General features: G+C 43.2%; 1 protein-coding gene across 1 annotated transcript in view; it reads left to right on the top strand.

The window, feature by feature from the left end:
- Positions 1 to 18,033, top strand: part of LOC124556146 (serine/arginine repetitive matrix protein 1-like) — a 290,854-nt gene extending 272,821 nt beyond the window's left edge. Inside the window, exons 6-7 of the mRNA XM_047130159.1 lie at positions 3,113 to 3,764; positions 17,687 to 18,033. Coding sequence (XP_046986115.1) covers positions 3,113 to 3,764; positions 17,687 to 18,033 — 999 coding nt within the window. The remainder of the gene's footprint in view (positions 1 to 3,112; positions 3,765 to 17,686) is intronic.
- The last annotated feature ends 5,500 nt before the right edge of the window (positions 18,034 to 23,533 follow it).

Raw genomic sequence — 23,533 nt, 5'->3', positions numbered from 1 at the left:
CTGGTTAGCCACGTTGCACTTCGTGTCAATCTCATTTTTAGACATCTGTGTTCCTTTTGGTCTACTTCATTTTCTGCGTTTTTATATATTCTCCTTCCAGTAATTAAATTCAGTATATTCTGTGATGTTATCGGATTTTTACTAGGCCATTTCTTTCTACCTACTTGATCCTTGGCTGCCTTCAGTATTTCATGTTGCAAAGCTAACCATTCGTCTACTACCGTATTCCGTTCCCCTGTTTCAGTCAATCGTTGCCTTATACTCCCTCTGAAACCTTTGGTTCTTTGAACTTGCTCATGCCGCATCTTATTTATTTCCTACCTTTCTGCAGTTTCTTGAGTTTTAATCTCCAGTCCATAACCAATAAATTATGGTCAAGGTCAATATCTGCCCCTGGAAATATCTTACACTTTAAAATCTTGTTCCGAAATCTCTGTCTTGCCATTATACAATCAGTGTGAAATCTTCCAGTGTCTCCAGGTCTTTTCCAAGGATGCAACTATCTTACATACACTTAAACCAGGTGTTAGCGATGATTAAATTATGCTCTGCCAGTCGTTCTCCTCTCTCATTCCTTTCTCCAAGTCCACATTCTATTACTATTTTCCTTCTCCTCCTGCTATCAAATTCTAGCCCCACAGAATTAAATTTTCCCCTCCTTTAACTATGTGAATAATTCTTTCATCTCAACACAAATTCTTTCAATCTCCACCATATGCAAAGCTAGATGGCATATAAACTTGTACACTGTGGTAGGTGGCAATGTCTAACTTTGCTACGACAATGCGTTCTCTATGCTGTTCATAGTAGCCCACCCGCGTTCCTATTTTCTTATTAATCATTAGACCTATTCCTGCGATACCCCTATTTAATTCTGTATTTATAACCTGTACTCACCTGATGGGAAGTGATGATCATCCTAACACCGAACCACATCAGGACCCACTCTTAGTAACTTCAGCCTATCCATGACCTTTTTACATGTTATAAACCGCCAACTTGATTAGGCGTCTGACATTCTACGCTCCGACCCGAAGAAAGCCAGTTTTGTTTTTTCTGATGACGAAATCCTCCTGAGAAGTTCCTGCCCACATATCAGAATGGAGGACTATTTTAGCTCCGGAATGTCTTATGCAAGTGTCTCCCATCGTCATTTAACCACACAGTGGCGATGCATGCACTCAGAAAAAATTACAGTTGTTTTCCCCCTTGCTTTCAGCCGTTCACAGAACCAGCACAGCAAGGCCATGTTGGCTAATGTTATAAGGCAAGATCATTCATCCTGACTGTTGCTCCTGCAACTAGTGAAAAGACTGCTGTCCCTCATGAGGAACTACATGTTTGTCTGGCTCCTCCGCGGATACCCCTCCACTACATTTGCACCGCCTGTCTTTACATCTACATCAACATTTATACTCTACAAGCCACCCACCGGTGTGTGGCGGAGGGCACTTTACGTGCCACTGATATTAAAAATGGCCGGCCGCGGTGGTCTCGCGGTTCTAGGCGCTCAGTCCGGAAGCGCGCGACTGCTACGGTCGCAGGTTCGAATCCTGCCTCGGGCATGGTTGTGTGTGATGTCCTTAGGTTAGTTAGGTTTAAGTAGTTCTAAGTTCTAGGGGACTGATGACCACAGATGTTAAGTCCCATAGTGCTCAGAGCCATTTGAACCATTAAAAATGTTCAAATGTGTGTGAAATCTTATGGGACTTAACTGCTAAGGTCATCAGTCCCTAAGCTCACACACTACTCAATCTAAATTATGCTAAGGACAAACACACACACCCATGCCCGAGGGAGGACTCGAACCTCCGCCGGGACGAGCCGCACGGTCCATGACTGCAGAGCCTTAGACCACTCGGCTAATCCCACGCGGCCACTGTCATTACCTCCCTTTCATGTTCCAGTCGCGTATGGTTCGCGGGAAGAACGACTGCCGGAAAGCTTCCGTGCGCTCTCGAATCTCTCTAATTTTACATTTGTGATCTCCTCGGGAGGTATAAGTAGGGGGAACCAATATATTCGATACCTCATCCAGAAACGCACCCTCTCGAATCCTGGACAGCAAGCTACACCGCGATGCAGAGCGCCTCTCTTGCGCAGTCTGCCACTTGAGTTTGCTAAACATCTCCGTAACGTTATCACGCTTACCAAATAACCTTGCGACGAAACGCGCCGCTCTTCTATGGATCTTCTCTATCTCCTCTGTCAACCCGACCTGATACGGATCCCACACTGATGAGCAATACTCAAGTATAGGTCGAACGAGTGTTTTGTAAGCCACCTTCTTTGTTGATGGACTACATTATCTAAGGACTCTCCCAATGAATCTCAACCTGGCACCCGCCTTACCAACAATTAATTTTATCAGGTTGCCCTCCATGGGGTGGGTGCACGCAAAGACTGTGGTTATATTGGGTTAGATAGAGCAGCAATCAGTCGTAGAATTAAGTTGCTTTAATATGACATTTATAGTCACAACGTAGATCAGATTTCGACCTGTGTCAGGTCATTATCAATGCAGTGCGGAATTATAGCAGTTCTTCGTGTTCAAGTGAATGTTTGCAGAGTTCAACCATTACAATGGTTGAACTCTGCAAACATTCACTTGAACACGAAGAACTGCTATAATTCCGCACTGCATTGATAATGACCTGACACAGGTCGAAATCTGATCTACGTTGTGACTACAAATGTCATATTAAAGCAACTTAATTCTACGACTGATTGCTGCTCTATCTTACCCAAATTTATTTTATATGATCATTCCACTTCAAATCGTTCCGTACGCATACTCCCAGATATTTTACAGAAGTAACTGCTACCAGTGTTTGTTCCACTATCATATAATCATAAAATAAAGGATCCTTCTCTACATGTATCGCTGAGGAACGCAAGTCGCCCCACCTTGTCAAGGTCTGTGGATCATGCGGTGGCGTGTTGCCACTAGGGCAATGAATATCTGAGGATGCTGACATCTGACGATCGAAACTGGTCAAAATTAATCCAACATACGCGACTTGTTGCTGTGTTCAGTGCATTAATCACAATGGTCACTCTGTCCCATGTAGTGAATGCTTTCGATTGCTAAGATAATTTTTTGTGTTGACAGGATATTGAAGACGTGACTGAGGTGGCAGAGGCCGACCAGCAGTGGATGTTTGCTCGTGTATACGGTCCCAGCACCAGTCGCGGCTCGGGGCACGTGTCACGTCGCGCCACCTCCGCGCCATCAGTGGAGACTACGATCGAGATGCAGAACATGCACCGCAGCAGGCGTGACGCCGAGTCCTCCTCGCCGCAGGCCCGATCGTTGTTCACAAGGCAGACAGCACAGCAGGGCAGCATTAATGGTTCAGTGACGGAGTCTCCTCACCGCCGCATGTCCCGCAGACTGACGGCATCGGCACGTGACGAGCAGCTGAGACGCCACGCGCAGGACTTGGCCCCCCTGGCGCGCAGCAGCTCTGGCTCTCGGAGTCCTTCCCCACGTCCTGCTCGAGTGTCTCTCAGGAAGTACAAGTCGGTGCGGAATGTGCAGCAACGGGGCGGCGACGAAGCCTCTGCTACGCTGCAGATTGAAAGCAGCTCGGATTCAGAGAGCCCTGTCGTGCGCTTTATTAGACGCATAGCATGCAGAGAGGAAACAGAGGCCGGAACGGAGACACGACGGGGACCTCAGGCCGAGTCGTTGCCTCCACCTCCGCCTCCGCCACCACGGACCAACTCAATTGGGCTGCCAGCCGTTTGCTTCGATCTCCAGCGTCCGGCTCCAGTAAACGACTTTCAAGGACACCTGGAACACGCTTTGCGGACGGTTGCCTGACGAACGGTTGGGGCTGTTGCCCTCATAGGTAAGTCATCCCTGCCAGCTACCGTGTTATGCTAGGATCGCATTCACATTCTGCAGGATGAATATTCAGATATTATCTGTTTCTCAAGTTCCTTACGATACCATAATGACAAATTACGAGAGGTTTTCGACAAACACATGGAACACCGGCTGAAATTGCATCGAGACAAGTGGGAATTTTTACCAAAGGAACTAATATTTTTGGGACATAGAATAACCGATAGAGCAGTACAACCAGACGAGCAGAACATAGAGAGGTAAAGAGATTCCGAGTGCCGAAGGTAAAGAAAGAATTTAAAGGATGCTTAGGTTTAGTAGGATACTACAGAAAGTTCCTAAGACGTTTCGGTCAAATTGCAGCACCTTTGTGTAATTGCTAAAGGACACCGGAAGTTATGAGTGGGGAAGCCAACAGAAAGAGATTCTGACAAACCTTTTATTATTAAGACGGACCCAATTGAAATGACGCTTGGTCAATATTGTCACAAGGCAAGATAGGTGCAACCATAGTGGAGAGATGCAGAAAATTTCCAAGAAATCTGCAAACATTTTTTTCGTGTGTAATCACTAACTGGAGATCCTGGAAGTTTTCAGATTGATTGTATATTGGTAAGACGGAGATTTCAGAGCCTGATTTTAAGTGTGAGATATATCCGGGGGCATACCAGTAAGTGGACTTTGATCATAATTTATTGGTTATGGACTGTAGATTAAAACTGAGGAATTTGCAGAAAGATAGGAAATTAACGAGATGCGACCTGAATAACTTGAAAGAACCAGAGGTTGTTGAGAGTTTCATGGGAAACATTAGGCCACTATTGATACACGGGAAAGCAATATAGTAGAAGACGAATGGCTAGCTTTGAGAGATGAAATAGAGAAGTAAGTAATCGCAGATCATTCTGTATAAGAGTTAAATTTTACGTAATGTCTCTTTAGACATCGGAAAGGTTATTAAATCGTCCAAATATACCAAACATTTTCTTCTCTGTAATCCTGACAGTACAATGTTCACTAGTCTTTGAAACTTACTAAGAGTCTCTTTTAATCCCATCAGCATCCTCTTGTACTCATAGTGCTGATAATTAGCACTAAATGAAGTTTTCTCCCTATCCTGGGGATCCATTAATATCTGATGGTATCCACTGCCCAAATCCATTGTGGGAAAATACTTAGTGTTTCCCAGATGGCCCAGAATTTTCGATATGTTCGGGATTGGGAATGCCTCCCCTATTGAAATCTCGTTTACCTTACGAGAATTGGCAACCAAACTATATATTAGTTTTCCACTTTCTTCAGAATTAGCAGTAATGGCACATGCCACGGACTTTTATTTTCTGCAATAATATCGTCAGCCAATATTTTTTCTATGAGTTCACGTAATATCTCCTCCTGGGATTCCAATACCCGATATGGTCTAATACTTGTGATCCTAGCAGTATGCTCGGAGAATATCAGAAGTCTATGCTTTAGTGTCAACGTGAATGACTTTGGATTCGCCTTTTAAATGAAACACATTCCTCTTTTTCTTGTGCCTTTGTCCAACGTTTTCACACGGTCGGCATGGTTACGATCAGATTTGGCATGGTTAATTTAAGGGGTGGCCGGATGCCCTTCCTGTCGCCACCCCGTTTCGTGAATGATGACGATGATGATGAAATGATGAAGACAACACAAACACCCAGACCCCGGGTAGAAAAAAATCCCCAACCCGGCCAAGAATCAAGCCCCGGACCCCGTGATCCAGAGTCAGCATCGCTAACCACTAGACCACGAGCTGCGGACACAAAATGAAACACATTCTAATTCATATTTCTCTTTTTCACTTAGTTGGTCTGTACGCATAGCGTCTCTGACCTGTGATAGGCGATTCTTGTTATTCGGTTCCTGCTCCGGCGTTTCTATTACTCTTCTTCCTGTGGCTTCATCGCATGAGGGTTCAGTAATTAAGCACACTGAACTAGCAACACACTCTACCTCATTTGGTGTTCACCACACTAATAATGAATTTACCTTGAGTATTTCGTACAAGAGGCTCTGGAATGTACACACCCTTTAATACTTCTTGTTTCGGCATTGTTACCCCTTAGGCTTCCTGAATCACTTCCTGCCTTTCCAATCGGATTCTCATGGCCTTTTCTTATCTAGGATCTATCGTTTCCTTTGGATCACAACTTTACCCTTCTCTGACGGGTGCCATTATAAGTGATTCTTCTTCACTATTTTTTTGTTTTATTCCGTTATTTTCCTAGCTAACAAGTTTTCCTTTTAAATTCTGAAACCATCGTTTCCTCTCACAGAACTCCTTTATACTACTCTTACGTTCCTGATATTATTTTGTGATCCTGTCTGTGTTCAGTGTTATTCGTCTCTGGCTATAATCAATGATACTCTTCGTTTTTGTAAGCAATCCCTACATACCAGACCATAATACGGGACATCTGTTCCCTTTCTTAACACATGGAATATACGCTCGCCTAACACCTTTCCGGCATTTCTTCAAGTCATTGTCGCTGTACCCAGCGTGTTCATTGTAGAATTCGTTACCCAGTTTTACCTCTGAACCTCTTGCTTCTTTAGTAGTGTTCCTGTGCGTATTAACCTTTCTTGGGCAGACTGATATGAGTTCCTGTATCTATTAAAAATTCAATTCTTTACCAACTTTCCTGCAATAAATCGTCATGGTGTCATTTTATGCCTCGCAGTCTACTACCGTCACCTTGGGGCATTTAACGGTGGCTACGTGTAACTGCTACCTGTACCACTTGTTTCGATTTCCCCCCCCCCCCCCCCACTTTTCTTTGGTATTGGTATCTTACCCATTTTTTTTCTCTACCCTCGGGTGCTGCGTACCCATACTTACTGCAGCTATAACATCTGGAAGATCGACAGTCCTTTTCCTTGTGTCCACGACTCTGGTATTTTTCACATATAATAATCTTCTCACACTTCGTGTCTGTGTGTCCTGGTTCATCATAATGATGACAATAATTCTGCACTTCCGTGCTTCCTCTGTACTGTTGGGTATATGGGTCCATCTTTCTTTGTTGTTGTGGCGGCAGTGTTTGGCTACATGTCTCTTTTTACTACAGTTATAACATTTCACATGTTTTGTTTGTTACATTCTACAATAACGGAAAAAATCGCAACATCAAAAAAAATTAATGTTGAGTAATAAAATTTCGGGAATATGTTTGTTAGGTAACATACTCCAGTTATTAACATTGCAAGTTGACAGGTTAATGCAAGCGCGAGACAAGCCACTGCAAATATGAAATTCTGGTACATTAATAACCGGTGCAACCACCACAGGCATGTAAACGTGCATGCATTGTGTTTTACAGGTGCCAGATGTCAGTTCGTGGGATGGACTTCCATGCCTGTTGCATTTGGTCAGTCAATACAGGGACGGTTAATATTGGTTCTTAATGACGCTGAAGCTGTCGTCTGATGAGGTCCCATATGTGCTCGACTGGAGACAGATCTGGTGTTTGAGCAGGCCAAAACACTATGTCGAGCATGTTGAGTTACGACAGCGGTACATGGGAGTGTTATCCTGTCGGAAAACACCCCCCGGAATGCTGTTCATGAATGAAAGCATAACAGGTCGACTCACCAGACTGACGCACAAATTGGCAGTCAGGGTGCGTTGGATGACCACGAGAGTGCTCCTACTGTCACACGAGATCGCATCAGAAATAGTAACACCACATGTAGGTCCAGCGTGTCTAGAGGGCAGACAGGTTGGCTGCAGGCCCTCAATTGATCTCCTTCTAACCAACACACGGCCGTCACTGGCACCGAAGCAGACAGTCTCCTTGCGGCCGTGCACTCTCGTGACCATCGCTGCCGGCAGTCATGTACAGTGACTACATTCCTGCCAACCCTTTCTGCAGTATCTCAGAAGCAACATCCAGCTTCCTGTATATTACAATACCTCCTTCAAACTCAGTGAGATGTGGATAATGGCGTCTTTGTCGCCTTAAACCATTTGACTGCCGTCAACTCACTACGCCGGATCTCAAAGGTAACAAACGCTGAAGACCATTACAGCGTGTATTTAAAGCATACCTGATCAGCATCCTCATAGTGGAGCTACTAGCGCACTTTTATGCTACTGGCGTGAAATTCGAATATACGTCAAACACTGAAGCTCCAAAGAAACTGGTATAGTCATGTGTATTCAAATACGGAGATATGTAAACAGCAGAATACGGCGCTACGGTCGGCAACGCCTATATAAGACAAGTGTCTGGCGCAGTTGTTAGACCGGTTACTGCTGCTACAATGGAAAGTTATCAAGATTTAAGTCAGTTTGAACGTGGTGCTATAGTCGGCTCACGAGCGGTGGGACACAGCATCTCCGAGGTAGCGACGAAGTGGGGATTTTTCCCGTACGACCATTTCACGAATGTATCGTGAATATCAAGAATCCGGTTAAACATCAAATCTCCGATATCGCTGCGGCCGGAAAAAGATCCTTCAAGAAGGGAACCAACGATGACTGAAGAGAATCGTTCAACGTGACAGAAGTGCAACCCTTCCCCAAATTGCTGCAGATTTCAATGCTGGGCCAATAACAAGTGTCAGAGTGCCAACCATTCAACGTAACATCATCGATATGGGCTTTCGGAGCTGAAGGTTCACCCGTGTACCCTTGATGACTGCTCAACACAAAGCTTTACGCCTAGCCTGCTCCCGTCAACACCGATTTGAACTGTTGATGGCTGGAAACATGTTGCCTAGTCGGACGAGTCTCGTTTCAAATTGTATCGAGCGGATGCACGTCTACGTGTATGGAGAAAATCTTATGAATCCATGGACGCTGCATGTCAGCAGGGGAATGTTCAGTCTTGTGGAGGGTCTGTAATGGTGTCCGGCGTGCGCAGTTGGAGTAATAGGTGACCCCTGATACGTCTAGATACGACTCTGACAGGTGACACGTACGTAAACATCCAGTCTGATCACTTGCATCGATTCACGTCCATTGCGCATTTCGACGGACCTGGGCAATTCCAGCAGGGCAATGCGAAAACCTACACTTCCAGAATTTCTACAGAGTGGCTCCAAGAACACTCTTCTAAGTTTAAACTTCTGCTAGCCACCAAACTCCCCAGACATGAACATTATTGAGCATGTCTGGGATGCCTTGCAATGTGCTGTTCATAAGAGATCTCCATCCCTTCGCATTTTTACGGATTTATGGACAGCCCTGCAGGATTCGTAGTGACAGTTTCCTCCAACACTACATCAGACATTACTCGAGTCCATGCCACATCGTGTTGCGGCACATCTGCATGCTCGCGGGGGCTCTACACAATATTAGGCAGCTGTACCAGTTTCTTTGGCTCTTCAATGTATTTCAGATGTAGAAACACGCCTACCAACTTTCGTTAAAGTCGCACAACTCCTTCTTGGTGTTGTGATTTTTTTTCGTCAGGATATTATTCTGACAAAATTTTTTTCGTGGAGTTTTATTTTTCTCTTTCATTGACATGATCGCGCTCTCTTCTTGTTGGGAATCATGAAACGACGCGACGCAGTCATGTTTCGATTCATGAGGGTCAGCAACTGATAAAAAAAAGGGGCCCCCGGGGTCCCAAGGTCGCGATGGCGGCGGTCCCTGTCCCGCTGAGATAATTTGTCCTTTTAGGACAATTATCTGGGCAAGCACCCACGCCAGCAAAAGGTTGCCCGACACGTGTTGATAACAGGATTTGTTTTTACCGGCTGTACCCGAATTTTAGTATATAAGGAGGATGATTTGGAGCACAGCACATCATGTCCTCTGAACTGATAACGTAGACATCTACGAGCAGCAGCAGCAAGTGTGTGTGTGTAAACTTCTTTCAAGATGTATACTGTAATCTTCGACTGTCAAGGCTTCAAGACATGTGCGAATGAATTTGCTCCTAAGGACTTAGCATTCCAAATGCTATGCGATGATGGAACAGTGTTTGCCTCTGGAAGTTACATTCTTCAATGTACAACACCGTATTACGAACTTGATATCAAATCAGCAAAATGGTTGGCAGAGAACCATCACCACTACAACAATAATTCATTTGGAGTCTCGCTGGATAGTGCATTAAACTCCATCAAATCAGTGGTACCAACAAACTGCACTGTACTTGTTAAAGGTACTGAAAAAGTGAAATGGGTAAGAGAGTTCTTACCTGACTGCCTAATACCTAATGTGGAGGAGAAAGGTTGAATACAATTGGTTGAGAATTAGAAATTAACAGTAATGGAGTACGTCTTAAAATAGCATCTCCTTTATATTTTACACGAATGTTGCATGCAATTCCTTCACAAACTTTTTTGAAATCCTCTACAGCACCTTCTTCTAATGAAATTTCATTTCCAATGAATATACGCCTATTTACGGCGTCTTGAAGAGCAAATTTGGCATCGACTGCATACAGTCGTCTGTATTCTCTCATTGGCTCACCCTTGAATAAAACCTGCAACACCCAGCGCACAAACTAATTCTACGGCACCCTTCAACTGTTCCATATACTTTACTCGCGTCACAGTAGTCTTGAAGGATATGGATAGATCATCTATCCTGTTTCCCTAAGAGGCAATTGGTTCCCTAGAATACTGTCTGGTTTGAAATCTGTGGTTCTTTTGTAGAAATAGTTCTCCTCTAAAATGCTTCTTACTTCAGGCCAATTATTCAGATTATCTGTTATTAACAATTTTGTGGGGCCATGTTCTTAATTCACGACGCTGGTTTGCCTGTTCTGCCCCAGTTCTTCGGCAGATGTGCTCGGCTCTCCTGGTCCGCTGCTGCTCACGCCGTTCGCAGGCTGCTGGTCTCTCTGGGATCTTGGGGACTGCTGCTCGTAATCTTGATGGGATCTTGGGCACTGCTACTCGTAAGAGTTTCTTCTTCTTGCGGTTTGACTTAGTGGCACAATTGCTATAATTTGTTCTTCTGCGTTCTATGCTTCTTTCATTACCATCCTCATTACCCACCTCGCAACAATTTACTAAAACACACCCCACAAACATGACAACAAATTTCTAAGCCGTGTTCCGGCACGGGTTCCGCACCTCTACGTGGCGCAGTCAGGACGTTAACGACCTCGTGGATTTACTTTGATTTGTTATGACCCTTTATAGTAGTGGAGGTGAGAGGGAAAAAATCTCCTTGGTTGTATGGGGTTAGGATACAGAAGATCAGTAACTCTCTTGGAGTTGGCAACAATGACTTGTTGGGGTAGCAAGCAATTACTCTTTCTTTAATAAATTTATTGTCCTAACAAACACATTTAATTAGTGAGGCGTCAGATCGAACCCCCTTACCACAATGTCGGCTGTTTTCAATCATTCTTAGAACGGACCTCTATCAAAGACGGGTACTTAACTGCTGCTCGGTCTGCTAACTAGTGGCCAATTGGCATAATTAATCAATCATCAACACTGTGAACTACTTCACTAGTACTCTCTCGCCACTTTTCCTGCCATACCAGAGACAAGCATCAAGCAGTTACTTGTTCCTGCTGTCCACTGAAATCCTGGTATCCTAACTCTTTGATACAGAGATAGACAGTTTCTGTTCAGCACTATTTCAATGAATACTGTAAAATGCTACTTAAGTCGCAGTTACTGTGTGTCCACCAGAATTTATCGCCGTCTTCTCGTAGCTGCAGAGCCTCACTGCCTTCTGGATGCATGATACTGAAACTGAACCCTAACCCTACTCATTCCTACGTGACTCTTTTATATTGTTCTTAACTGACTCTGATTGCACACAGTCCTCTTCATTCTCTTTTTGGAACTTTCCCTTGGACTCTTCCTTCGACATGTGACTGTGAATGGAGCGGAAATCGGTAGATACATGTACATGTACAGACAAACAGATAATTACAATTTCGGAAAAAAATTGGACGATTTATTCAAGAGAAACAGGTTCACAAACTGAGCAAGTCAGTAACACGTTGGGCCACCTCTGGCATTTATACAAGCTGTAATTGTGGTTGGCATTGATAGGTAGAGTTGATGGATGTCCTCCTGAGGGATATCGTGCCAAATTATGTCTAACTGGCGCTGTAGATCGTCAAAATCCCGAGATGCTTGGCGGGCCCTCCCCATAATGCTCCAAACGTACTCAAATGGAGAGAGATCCGGCGACACGGCTGGCCAATGTAGAGTTTGGCAAGCACGAAGACAAGTGTTAGAAACTCTTTCCCATGTGCGGGTGAGCATTATCATGCTGAGTCCAGGATGACTTGCCATGAAGGGCAACAAAACGGGGCATAGAATATCGTCAACGTACCGCTGTTCTGTAAGGGTACCGTGGTACCGCGGATGCAACCAAAGGGGCACCACAGATCAACACCCCTGGTTGTCGGACCGTACGTAGGGCGACAGTCATGTCGGTATCCCACCGCTGTCCGGCGAGTCTTCAGACGCGGCTTCAGCGTGAGATCTCATTGACTGGGTTAAAATTGTCCTCAGTAATTAGTCCCGCTTAGAGCTGAGCCTTGATGACCAATATGTGTGATGATCTGCAGGGTGGATACCATGATACGTTAACAATTTCTATACCTTCTATAACTTGTTAAAAACAGCCAGCTGTTATTATTGATATAATTTTTATTTGCAATAAAATTTCGAAGCAACTATGGCTTCATCTTCAGCTGCTATAGGCGTGACACACTATCACTAATATAATTTTAGAACACAACTACTTCCGCATCTACATCTACATATCTGTTAGTTGCAGAGAACAACATCGCTTTAATACATGTTATGACATTTGTTTAGCATTTATAGGAATGGAGGGTGGTCATAAAAAGGTCTTGAGTGTGCGCTTTTTAAAAACTGCCTGCTAGATTAAAACGTGTGCCAGACCGGTATTCGACCCCGGAGCCTTGCCTTTTTTTCTTAGGTCCTCCTCTCCAGCGCTATCTTTCGCTCATCGTTTACACCTTCCTCGGTTAACCTTATTGCTGTGATCATTGGTGAATGTTTTCCCTGCATAGAGTATCTTCATTTGCATTGAATATTACGATAACAAATAGTTTTCTTAACGGAATTGTGTCCTCTTTGCAAAGTAGTAATATGTGTTAGGGATAAATACATAAAGTCATAAGTAAATAAATAATAAGATTTTGTAGAAATCTTCTTGCTTAAAGAAATAACAATTTTTCTTTCCCATTGATGGTTGTTAACAATGAGGAGTAAGGTGCAAAATGAAAAATTAACTTCTTTCTGGAAAAGTCTATGACTTTTTCCGTGATGTTAAACACAGCTTTACTTTGGAAACGTTGTTTTCTGATGAAATAAAAATCTCTTCTTTTCAAAATAAAGATTCTTAATTTTCGTTAAATTGTCTTGGCGAGGAAGTTGCACCACTTCTTGTATTTTCGTTCATTCTGCAGAATTCTGTGTTGTTCCGTATAAGGTCTTGGTGTGGCGGGGATTTCGTTGTTAGAAAGTAGTGGTCGTAATTGCCGATGAACCACATGTGACTTTTGTTTTTCGTCTCTGGGAATAGTCTCCAGGGACCGATGACCTCAGCAGTTTGGTCCTATAGAACATACCAGAAAAAATAGTCTCCAGTCCATTTTGTGGCCGGCCGCGGTGGCCGAGCGGTTCTAGGCGCTTGAGTCTGGAACAGCGCTGCTGGTACGGTCGCAGGTTCGAATCCTGCCTCGGGCATGTCTGTGTGTGATGTCCTTAGGTTAGTTAGGTTTAAGTAGTTCTAAGTTCTAGGGGACTGATGACCTCAGATGTTAAGTCCCACAGTGCTCAGAGCCATTTGAACCATTTTTTGAACCCATTTTGTGGTTTGTTGCATTGTTATGGCATTCTCAGGGGTCCTGTCGATAACTGCTAAATTTTTCCTGCTACAGGTCCCGGTAAATAAAGATATGTGGTAAGATTTCGATTAGTCAGCAGTTCGTGCGCTACGTTGAAGGTCTTAGTTTTATTTTGTGTAGCCTTACTCTTGCAGGTACGGCCTCATTTACTATCTCATAGCACACCGCCCTAACTTGAAATACAAATTTCATTGTGCATCGTGGAAATACGTTTTCCGCGTTGTTGATAATCTTATGTCGTACTCACGATAGTTGTCCTGCTAAGTGGCTGTCTCTGCCGCCCCACGCGAAGATGTAGTTGGCAGACAGTTCCTCGCTCGACGGCAGCTGTGACATAACTGACCTACTGTCAAGGTAAACTCCCTAGCACACCCCTCTCAGATCTAGTGGTAAAATGGTCCAATGGATAGCACGTCATAAACTGCACGCAGATCAAGCATGAAAACAGGAAGAAGGTGTACTAAACTGTGAAAAACGAAGCAAAATAGAAACAGTGAACAGTCCAAGCTCAAGATATGTAACATCGAGCGAATATCAATAGCCGCGGCATCGTGGTTGTGTTTTCACGGTGTTGGACTGTAAAGTGGAAGATCATTGTTCAAATCTCTCTCGTTCGCCATTCTTTTTTTTTTTTTATAAGATGCCTAACTTTCCGTCCAGTCACTGACGTGTCTGTTCTCCTTCTGTAATCTTGGCAATTGTCATACTATTCGTTGGTTATAGAATATGATGTGATGAATAGTGAGAGCAGGCTAAATGCCGTATAGACCTCTCACAGAAACGAAAACAACAAATAAACGGGTGTGAACTATTTTACAACAAAGGAATTCAAGTGTCGAAAGTTCCAAAACGGAACACAAGAGTCATAACATGTGATACTTTTGTAGAACAAATAGGAGGTACGCGCGCTTGGAGGTTACACGACTACACAGACGTTACACGGACGTTACACAACTACACAGACACAGATCTGAATACAGTGAACATGTACGTCAATGACCGGACGGACAGCTCATAATTTTGTGGAAAAAAAGGGGCACGAACGAGATTTGAATGGTTCAAATGGCTCTGAGCACTATGGGACTTAACATCTGAGGTCATCAGTCCCCTAGAACTTAGAACTACTTAAACCTAACTAACCTAAGGACATCACACACGTCCACGCCCGAAGCAGGATTCGAATCTGCGACCGTAGCGGTCGTGCGGTTCCAGACTGCAGCGCCTAGAACAGCTCGGCCACACTAGCCGGCCAAGCGAGATTTGAAGTCGTATCTCCCCCTTCACAGTCCAACACCGTGAACACTCAACCACGACGCAGTGGCTGTTAAAATTCCCTAGATGTTCCACATCTTGAGCTTGGACCGTTCACTGATTCAACTTTGCTTCTTTTTTCGCAGTTCATTACACCTTCTTCTTGTTTTCATGCTTGACCTGTGTTCAGTTTTTGACGGGGTATTCGCTGGGCCATTTTACTACAAAATCTGAGAGGGAGGTGCGATCGGGAGATTTCCTTGTGAACTGTCCAGCCACGACTCTCGACCCGCCCTGACGACTTTACTTCCGATAGTACCTCTCTCCTACCTTCCAAACTTCACCGAAGTTCTCCTAGCATACCTAGAAGAACTAGCAGTCCTAGGAGAAAAGATATTGCGGAGAAATGGCTTATCCACAGTCTGGAGGACTGTAATGAATCTTTCACTCTGCATCAGAGTGCGCATTGTTTTGAAACTTCGTCGAGAGCTGATCGCGCAAGGTATGCTAGCGAGATTTTGTGATGCTTGAAAGGCAGGAAAGCTGTTGTGGTAGATGTAAAGCTGTGACGGTGGGTCCTCAGTCGTCCCTGAGTCGTCTACATCTACATCTACATTTATACTCCGCAAGCCACCCGACGTTGTGTGGCGGAGGGCACTATACGTGCCACTGTCATTACCTCCCTCTCCTGTTCCAGTCGCGTATGGTTCGCGGGAAGAACGACTGCCGGAAAGCTTCCGTACGCGCTCGAATTTCTCTAATTTTACATTCGTGATCTCCTCGGGAGGTATAAGTAGGGGGAAGCAATATATTCGATACCTCACCCGGAAACACACCCTCTCGAAACCTGGACAGCAAGCTACACCGCGATGCAGAGCGCCTCTCTTGCACAGTCTGCCACTTGAGTTTGCTAAACACCTCCATAACGCTATCACGCTTACCAAATAACCCTGTGACGAAACGCGCCGCTCTTCTTTGGATCTTCTCTGTCTCCTTTGTCAACCCGACCTGGTACGGATCCCACACTGATGAGCAATACTCAAGTATAGGTCGAACGTGTGTTTTGTAAGCCACCTCCTTTGTTGATGGACTACATTTTCTAAGGACTCTCCCAATGAATCTCAACCTGGCACCCGCCTTACCAACAATTAATTTTATATGATCATTCCACTTCAAATCGTTCCGTACGCATACTCCCAGATATTTTACAGAAGTAACTGCTACCAGTGTTTGTTCCACTATCATAAAATCATACAATAAAGGATCCTTCTTCCTATGTATTCGCAATACATTACATTTGTCTATGTTAAGGGTCAGTTGACACTCCCTGCACCAAGTGCCTATCCGCTGCAGATCTTCCTGCATTTCGCCGCAATTTTCTAATGCTGCAACCGCGAAAAGCCCCATGGAACTTCCGACACTATCTACTAGTTCATTTATATATATTGTGAAAAGCAATGCTCCTATAACACTCCCCTGTAGCACGCCAGAGGACACTTTAACGTCTGTAGACGTCTCTCCATTGAGAACAACATGCTGTGTTGTGTTGATAAAAACTCTTCAGTCCAGCCACACAGCTGGTCTGATATTCCGTAGGCTCTTACTTTGTTTGTCAGGCGACAGTGCGGAACTGTATCGAACGCCTTCCGGAAGTCAAAGAAAATGGCATCTACCTGGGAGCCTGTATCTAATATTTTCTGGGTCTCATGAACAAATAAAGCAAGTTGGGTCTCACACGATCGCTGTTTCCGGAATCCATGTTGATTCCTACAGAGTAGATTCTGGGTTTCCTGAAATTACATGATACGCGAGCAAAAAACATGTTCTAAAATTCTACAACAGATCGATGTCAGTGATATAGGCCTATAGTTTTGCACATCTGCTCGACTACCCTTCTTGAAAACTGGAACTACCTGTGTTCTTTTCTAAGCATTTGGAACCTTCCATTCCTCTAGAGCCTTGCGGTACACTGCTGTTAGAAGGGGAGGGGGGGGGGGGGGGCAAGTTCTTTCGCGTACTCTGTGTAGAATCGAATTGGCATCCCTTCAGGTCCAGTGGACATTCCTCTGTTGAGTGATTTCAGTTGCTTTTCTATCCCTTGGACACTTATTTCGATGTCAGCCATTTTTTCGTTCGTGCGAGGATTTAGAGAAGGTCTCTGCCTCGTGATGACTGGGTGTTGTGTGATGTCCTTAGGTTAGTTAGGTTTAAGTAGTTCTAAGTTCTATGGGACTGATGACCATAGCTGTTAAGTCCCATAGTGCTCAGAGCCATTTGAACCATTTAGAGAAGGAACAGCAGTGCGGTCTTCCTCTGTGAAACAGCTTTGGAAAAAGGTGTTTAGTATTTCAGCTTTACGCGTGTCATCCTCTGTTTCCATGCCATTAACATCCCAGAGTGTCTGTATATGCTGTTTCGATCCACTTACTGATTTAACGTAAGACTAGAACTTCCTAGGATTTTCTGTCAAGTCGGTACATAGAATTTTACTTTCGAATTTACTGAACGCTTCACGCATAGCCCTCCTTACGCTAACTTTGACATCGTTTAGCTTCTGTTTGTCTGAGAGGTTTTTGCTGCGTTTAAATTTGCAGTGAAGCTCTCTTTGCTTTGCCCTCGAAGGCAATGGTCTGGGTTCGAGTACCTGTCCGGCATACAGTTTTTATCTACCAGACTGTGTTACAGTACCAGTGCCACAGTTAGTGGCTAGTAAATTGCAGCGTATGTGGTAAGAGAAACTTGTTCACAGGTCGTTCCGGACCTGAGGGACAGCGCCTAACCTTCGACTCGCTGACCACGCACATCGAGGAGGCTGTCGAGCAAACACGCCTCGAATACGATATGAAGAGGCGTCGCGGCGAGAGGGACCGTAGGTGCCCAGAGCGCCTCGAAGCACAGCGGCAGGCGTTGTGCGGCAGTGCCGGCAGCGCTGAGAGCGTGCAGCCTGAGCCCCAGCAACCACTGCGTAGACCTCGGTGGACGCGCGCGCTGTCGCCACGGCCGCTGCCGCGACGGCCGCCGTCGCCAGATATTATGTCCAGCGTGCGCAGCTTCTGCGCCAGACTTGTAGACTGTTTCAGATGTGCCGAAGAGTAGCCTGCCTCTCTCTACCAGCCCGCCACCAGCATCAGCTCTTCGATGCTGTTAAACCGCTTTGTTTAGTAGTCTAGCGTGTGTAAATAATGGTATGGATAACTGTAATGTCTACTTAATCTTGTAATTCATGCATAGCAGATGTTAAAATGTTAGTAATTAATGTCCTTTAACTGTATTATTTAACAATAACTAGCTAGATATGTATGTTGATTTTTAGACATCATAAATAGACTGCGGATTTGAGGTAAAAACCTATTTTGTTCCTGAGTTCCTATTTGCATAAAAATTTGTACTTATGTGTTTCATGACTATTTACACTTAATAGCGTTAATTCTATAGGACCTAAAAAAGCCTATTTCGACGTTAGTGCCTATTTTGGCTTTAATATCCTAAAAAGTGCCTATTTCATCATATAAGACAGTGGCTCCAAGTTTTTCCACACTATACGATAAATGGAAAAAAATATTTTCTGCCCAGCGTGCAGGAAGGTGGCTAGTTGATATGCGCTCATGCTTCGTATTTGCCTAACACTTCGGTCTTTTAATTTTTTATGTCCCTATCCCTGTTAATACCAAGTACTCTTTATAGGTGTTTTATTATTCATATTTAACAAATAGATCACGGATCTTTAGGTTAAAACCTATTTTTTTCCTAAGCTCCAAGTTGCATATAAGTTGGTACTTATGCGTTTCATGACTAACTAAACTGAATACCGTTAGTTCTATACGACCTAAAATTGCGTATTTCGACGTTGACGCCTAATTTCGCCTATTTCGGCATCAAAATCCTAAAAAGTACCTATTTCGTTAATCTGACATAGAGTTCTTGTGTTTTCAATGATTGGAAAAAGGAAGTAAACTTAGGGCCTTACATCTCGTCCAAGGCGAAGGTCGTTAGATACTGTTTACAATTCCTTTGCTTGTCTTACTACCAACAGCACTCGGCACGGTTGAATGGTCATCCATCCAAGTACGCGCCGAGCGCGACAGTGCTTAACTTCGGTGAGCGAATGGGAACCGGTCAAAGATTTGAGTTACACATTAGAATCGAACGTGGGAGTACTAAATGTTATATCTGAAAATATTTCGTTAGTAGGATTCTGGCCAGCTGTGTATGTTCGCAAAGAAACGGTTTCATAGGTCTTAAGCCGAGCAAGGATTAAAAAATCACAATGTTAATCGTAGACGCCCTCTACAGCTAAATTACTGCCCTTCGCGCATTTTCTCGCTGCTGTATACAGGCAGTCCTATCAAACTACTCTGTTTCGTGAAAGGCATTATACGTGAATTTTCCGGTTCGAAAAATAAATTGCCAGTAGTGAGATGTTTTCATTTGAAGTACCGGTAGATTCCACTCGCTTGTTCAGAAGGGGCGGCCATCTGTCAGGTGCCGTATGTCCTGCAACGAGTACGGTACTTCCCCTACCGCTCCCATGCACCGCAGTAAAAGGAGAAGAAAAAAAAACAGGTCATCGTTCACTTTTTCCCAGCGAAAACGAATCAGTACATTGTGTAGCAACCGACGTGTTAAGTGTTACTGACGTTCTAAGTGCAAAATAAATTCTAGTTTCTGTGTGAGAATACTACGCCATGCTGAAAACAGGTAGGTTCAAATGGCTCTGAGCACTATGGGACTTAACATCTGAGGTCATCAGTCCCCTAGAACTTAGAACTACATAAACCTAACTAACCTAAGGACATCACACACATCCACGCCCGAGGAAAACAGCTAGTTCAAAGTCTGCTCCTATCAGGCAGTGGCTGCAAGATTTTCCGCATTATACAACAGATGGGAAAATTATTTTCTGCCAAGCATTCAACAAGGAGGTTAGTTGATGTTTTTCTTAGACTACTTATTTTCCTGTCACTTACGATTCTTTTTTATCGCTATCCTTTATTAATACGAAATACTCTTTATATGCGATTCTAAACTGCATTTCACTTTTCTCTCGTATTAGGTCTCGAGTGTTAAGAAATCTCACTTAACTCAGCATGCAGATGGAATCCCACATAAAGCTAATGTTGAACGAAAGTCAAAATTGAAGCAAACTCTTAACCAATAAATCTGGCGAATCCTCCGAAAAAAAAAACAAGTTCTGCAATGATTTGTGTCATGCACTTGTGGCAGCAAACATCCGCTTTCGGAAACTAGAAAACCGTATTTTCAGAGGTTTTCTTGAGAAGTACTGCCAGGAGTCTATTCCTGCAGAGTCAACTTTACGTAAGAATTATGTGGATTCAGCGTACAATGCTGCATTCCACAGAATCCGAGAAGATGTTGGAGAATCTTGTATATGGATTTCTGTAGATGAAACAACTGACAGTCTTGGCCGTTACATTGCAAACCTGATCATTGGCAAGCTAGATCCAGATGTTCCATCCAGGGCTCATTTGATTTACTCAAAACAGATTGCAAAAACTAACCAACAAACAATAGCACAGTTTGTGAACAATGGGCTTAAGGTGCTATACCCAAACGGAGTGGATGAGAATAAGGTGCTTCTGGCCGTCACTGATGCTGCTGCATATATGATACCAGCGTTTCATCTATTTAAAGTATTCTACCCATTGATGCTGCACGTAACTTGTGTAGCGCATGGGATCAACCGCATAGCAGAGCAAGTAAGGCTACAATGGCACCATCAAGAACACAGGCATTCAAAGAACAGCTTCCAGATGTCCCGTTGCCGCCAGAGCCTGTTGTCACCCACCGGGGCACGTGGCTGATAGCAGCAGAATTCTATAGTACGCTTCTCTCAGCTGTCCAGAAGGTGGTTGAAAATATACCGGAGGATGGTGCATCCGTAACTGCAGCAATGGGGTTACTCAAAGATTCTTCTTTAAAACGGGACTTATCTTACATTAGGGCCCACTATACATTTATGGCAAGAATAAATTCACAATCAGAAAGCTCAGGGAGACCTATCTACGACAATATTTCTTTGCCTGAAGAAATCAAAATGAAAATTAATGAAGCGCCAAGTGAAGTAGGGGAAAAAGTACGGGCAAAAATGCAAACGGTTTTGCAGAAGAACACTGGCCTGAAGGAGTTGTGTGCAGCTGCCGACATACTTAGTGGTAAATCCAGCACCCCTGATTGCAGCATTCCTGTCCAACATGTGCCGAAAATGAAGTACGTCCCTGTCACTTCTGTTGATGTAGAACGTTCTTTTTCAGCGTATAAATTGATTCTGACTGACAAGCGCCACAGTTTTTCACTAGAAAACCTAGAAAAGATTTTGGTTATTTATTGTGAAGCCAACTATGGTCAGAATATGTGAAACTACGAATGTATTAATTAAACCATTGCCACATCTTTTTTACGGAGATCTTTATCTTGCAGGAACTCAAAAACATTTGGAGTAATGTTCAACATTAATGTTGTAGATTGCTGTGCTCTGTAACTGTGTAAATATTCATTCTCCTTGTTTTAATGACTAATAAGATGTTCATACTGTCAACACTGTGTATTTTAATTTATTTTTATTTTCTCTGCATTATTTTTATTAGACCCTATTTTAGGTTTTTTATAGCCTAAATGAACTACTGAAGGAGCCTATTTTAGGTGCCTAAAACACACGTTTTTACGACCTAAAAATCCGTGGTCTAATCATAAATTAATCGAAGACATCGGCTCTTCGATGCTGTTAAACCCTTTCTTTAGTGCTCTAGCATGTTTAAACAATGGTATGAATAACTGTAATGTCTCCTTAATCTTGTAATTCATGCATAGCAGATGTTGAAATGTTAGTAATTAATGTCCTTTAACTATATTATTTAACAATAACTAGACAGATATTTATCTTAGACATAATAAATTACTGGAAGACATCGGCTTTTTGATGTTGTTAAACCCTTTCTTTAATACTCTAACATGTGTAAATAATGGTATGAATAACTGTAGCCGGCCGAAGTGGCCGTGCGGTTCTAGGCGCTGCAGTCTGGAACCGCGAGACCGCTACGGTCGCAGGTTCGAATCCTGCCTCGGGCATGGATGATTGTGATGTCCTTAGGTTAGTTAGGTTTAACTAGTTCTAAGTTCTAGGGGACTGATGACCTCAGAAGTTAAGTCCCATAGTGCTCAGAGCCATTTGAACCATTTTTTTTAATAACTGTAATGTCTACTTAATCTTATAATTCCTGCGTAGCAGATGTTGAAATGTTAGTAATTAATGTCCTTTAAATATATTATTTAACAATAAGTAGATACATATTTATTTTATACATCATAAATTAATGGAAGACAAAATGTAAATTATATCTTGTAACTTTAGTGTAACTTAAGAAAAATGTATTGCATACATGTAGATCCTGGCGTACCTTTATAAGCTACTGTGTGAGAAGCGCAGTATCTCGTTTCTTTGGATTATATTTCATTCTGGACGACTTGTTCAAGAAGACGGCTAACGTACCTGTTAACGTTAACTCTCAGTTGACTTTAATGAAATGGATTTTAATGTAAACTATCAAACGGCAATATGAGAATTAACTCCCGCCACAGGCTGTGGCAAACAACTCGAAACATTTTTCCCATTTAATAACATTTGGAACAAGAAACTTAACAGAATTTTGAATAAGACTTCTTTAAGAAACAAACACAAGAAAACCTGTGCACGAGGACACAACTAGCTGCCTTAGGATAGGTGGCCCCTAACTTATGCTGCTGTGATGCCACTAAACCCTGACGTTGTCTTTTCGGAGCCCAATGACGAAGCACCAATTCATTCAACCGATGTGGGAAGGAAAATCAGAATGCCCACTGTTAAATTTCGAACCTCGCTACAGTGCCGCCTGCTTTCATCGCTGTCAAATAATCTCTGCCGTCCTGTTCGTGTTATTCAAATATGTACTGATATCAAGTTTCCTCATTGCCAGAAAAAGCACTGATTTAGATACGAAGGTGTCATAGCCACTTGCACTGAAGATAAAACATGCACGCTTGCTAAGGGAGATGTAGAGAGTTAATACAAACTCGAAAAAAATCTTTTAGGTAAGGAAGTAGACTCTTGCTGGCTCTTAGAATCTGCTTGTCACAAATTCCACATGCCCTTAACTTTACTAGATAACTACACTACGTAGAACGCAGTACTCGTTATCTTTGTAGACAGTCCTTTCATCAATAAGTTTTATTATTTCTCAAGTCACAAGTGGTTCTCTTAGATATTGTGTCTTCGTTCACACGTTTTCTTGAACTCTGCTTATTTATCACCTTAAGGTCGCTGAACATTTCGCATTCTAGCCACTGTAAATTTTTAATAATACGATATGCTTATGATATGGATCCCAGTATGTACTGTAACCGATGATTCGATTTTTCGTTGAAGTATTTATGTTTGTAATCTAATGTTGTAAACTCATAATAAAGTTTATTATTTCCCTGTGTCAGAGAGCATTTGTACTTTTAACATCACATATCCTAAGAAGTGAACTACCTGTCGAAATTATGTTTTTTCCCTACTCCTATTAACAATGATGAAGTACTGTCGATCTTTCTTTTATCC

Source organism: Schistocerca americana, chromosome X (genome assembly GCF_021461395.2).
Source record: "Schistocerca americana isolate TAMUIC-IGC-003095 chromosome X, iqSchAmer2.1, whole genome shotgun sequence".
Classification (NCBI taxonomy): domain Eukaryota; kingdom Metazoa; phylum Arthropoda; class Insecta; order Orthoptera; family Acrididae; genus Schistocerca; species Schistocerca americana.
Note: the sequence above shows the minus strand (reverse complement) of the source record. Positions and strands in the feature narration are given on the sequence as shown.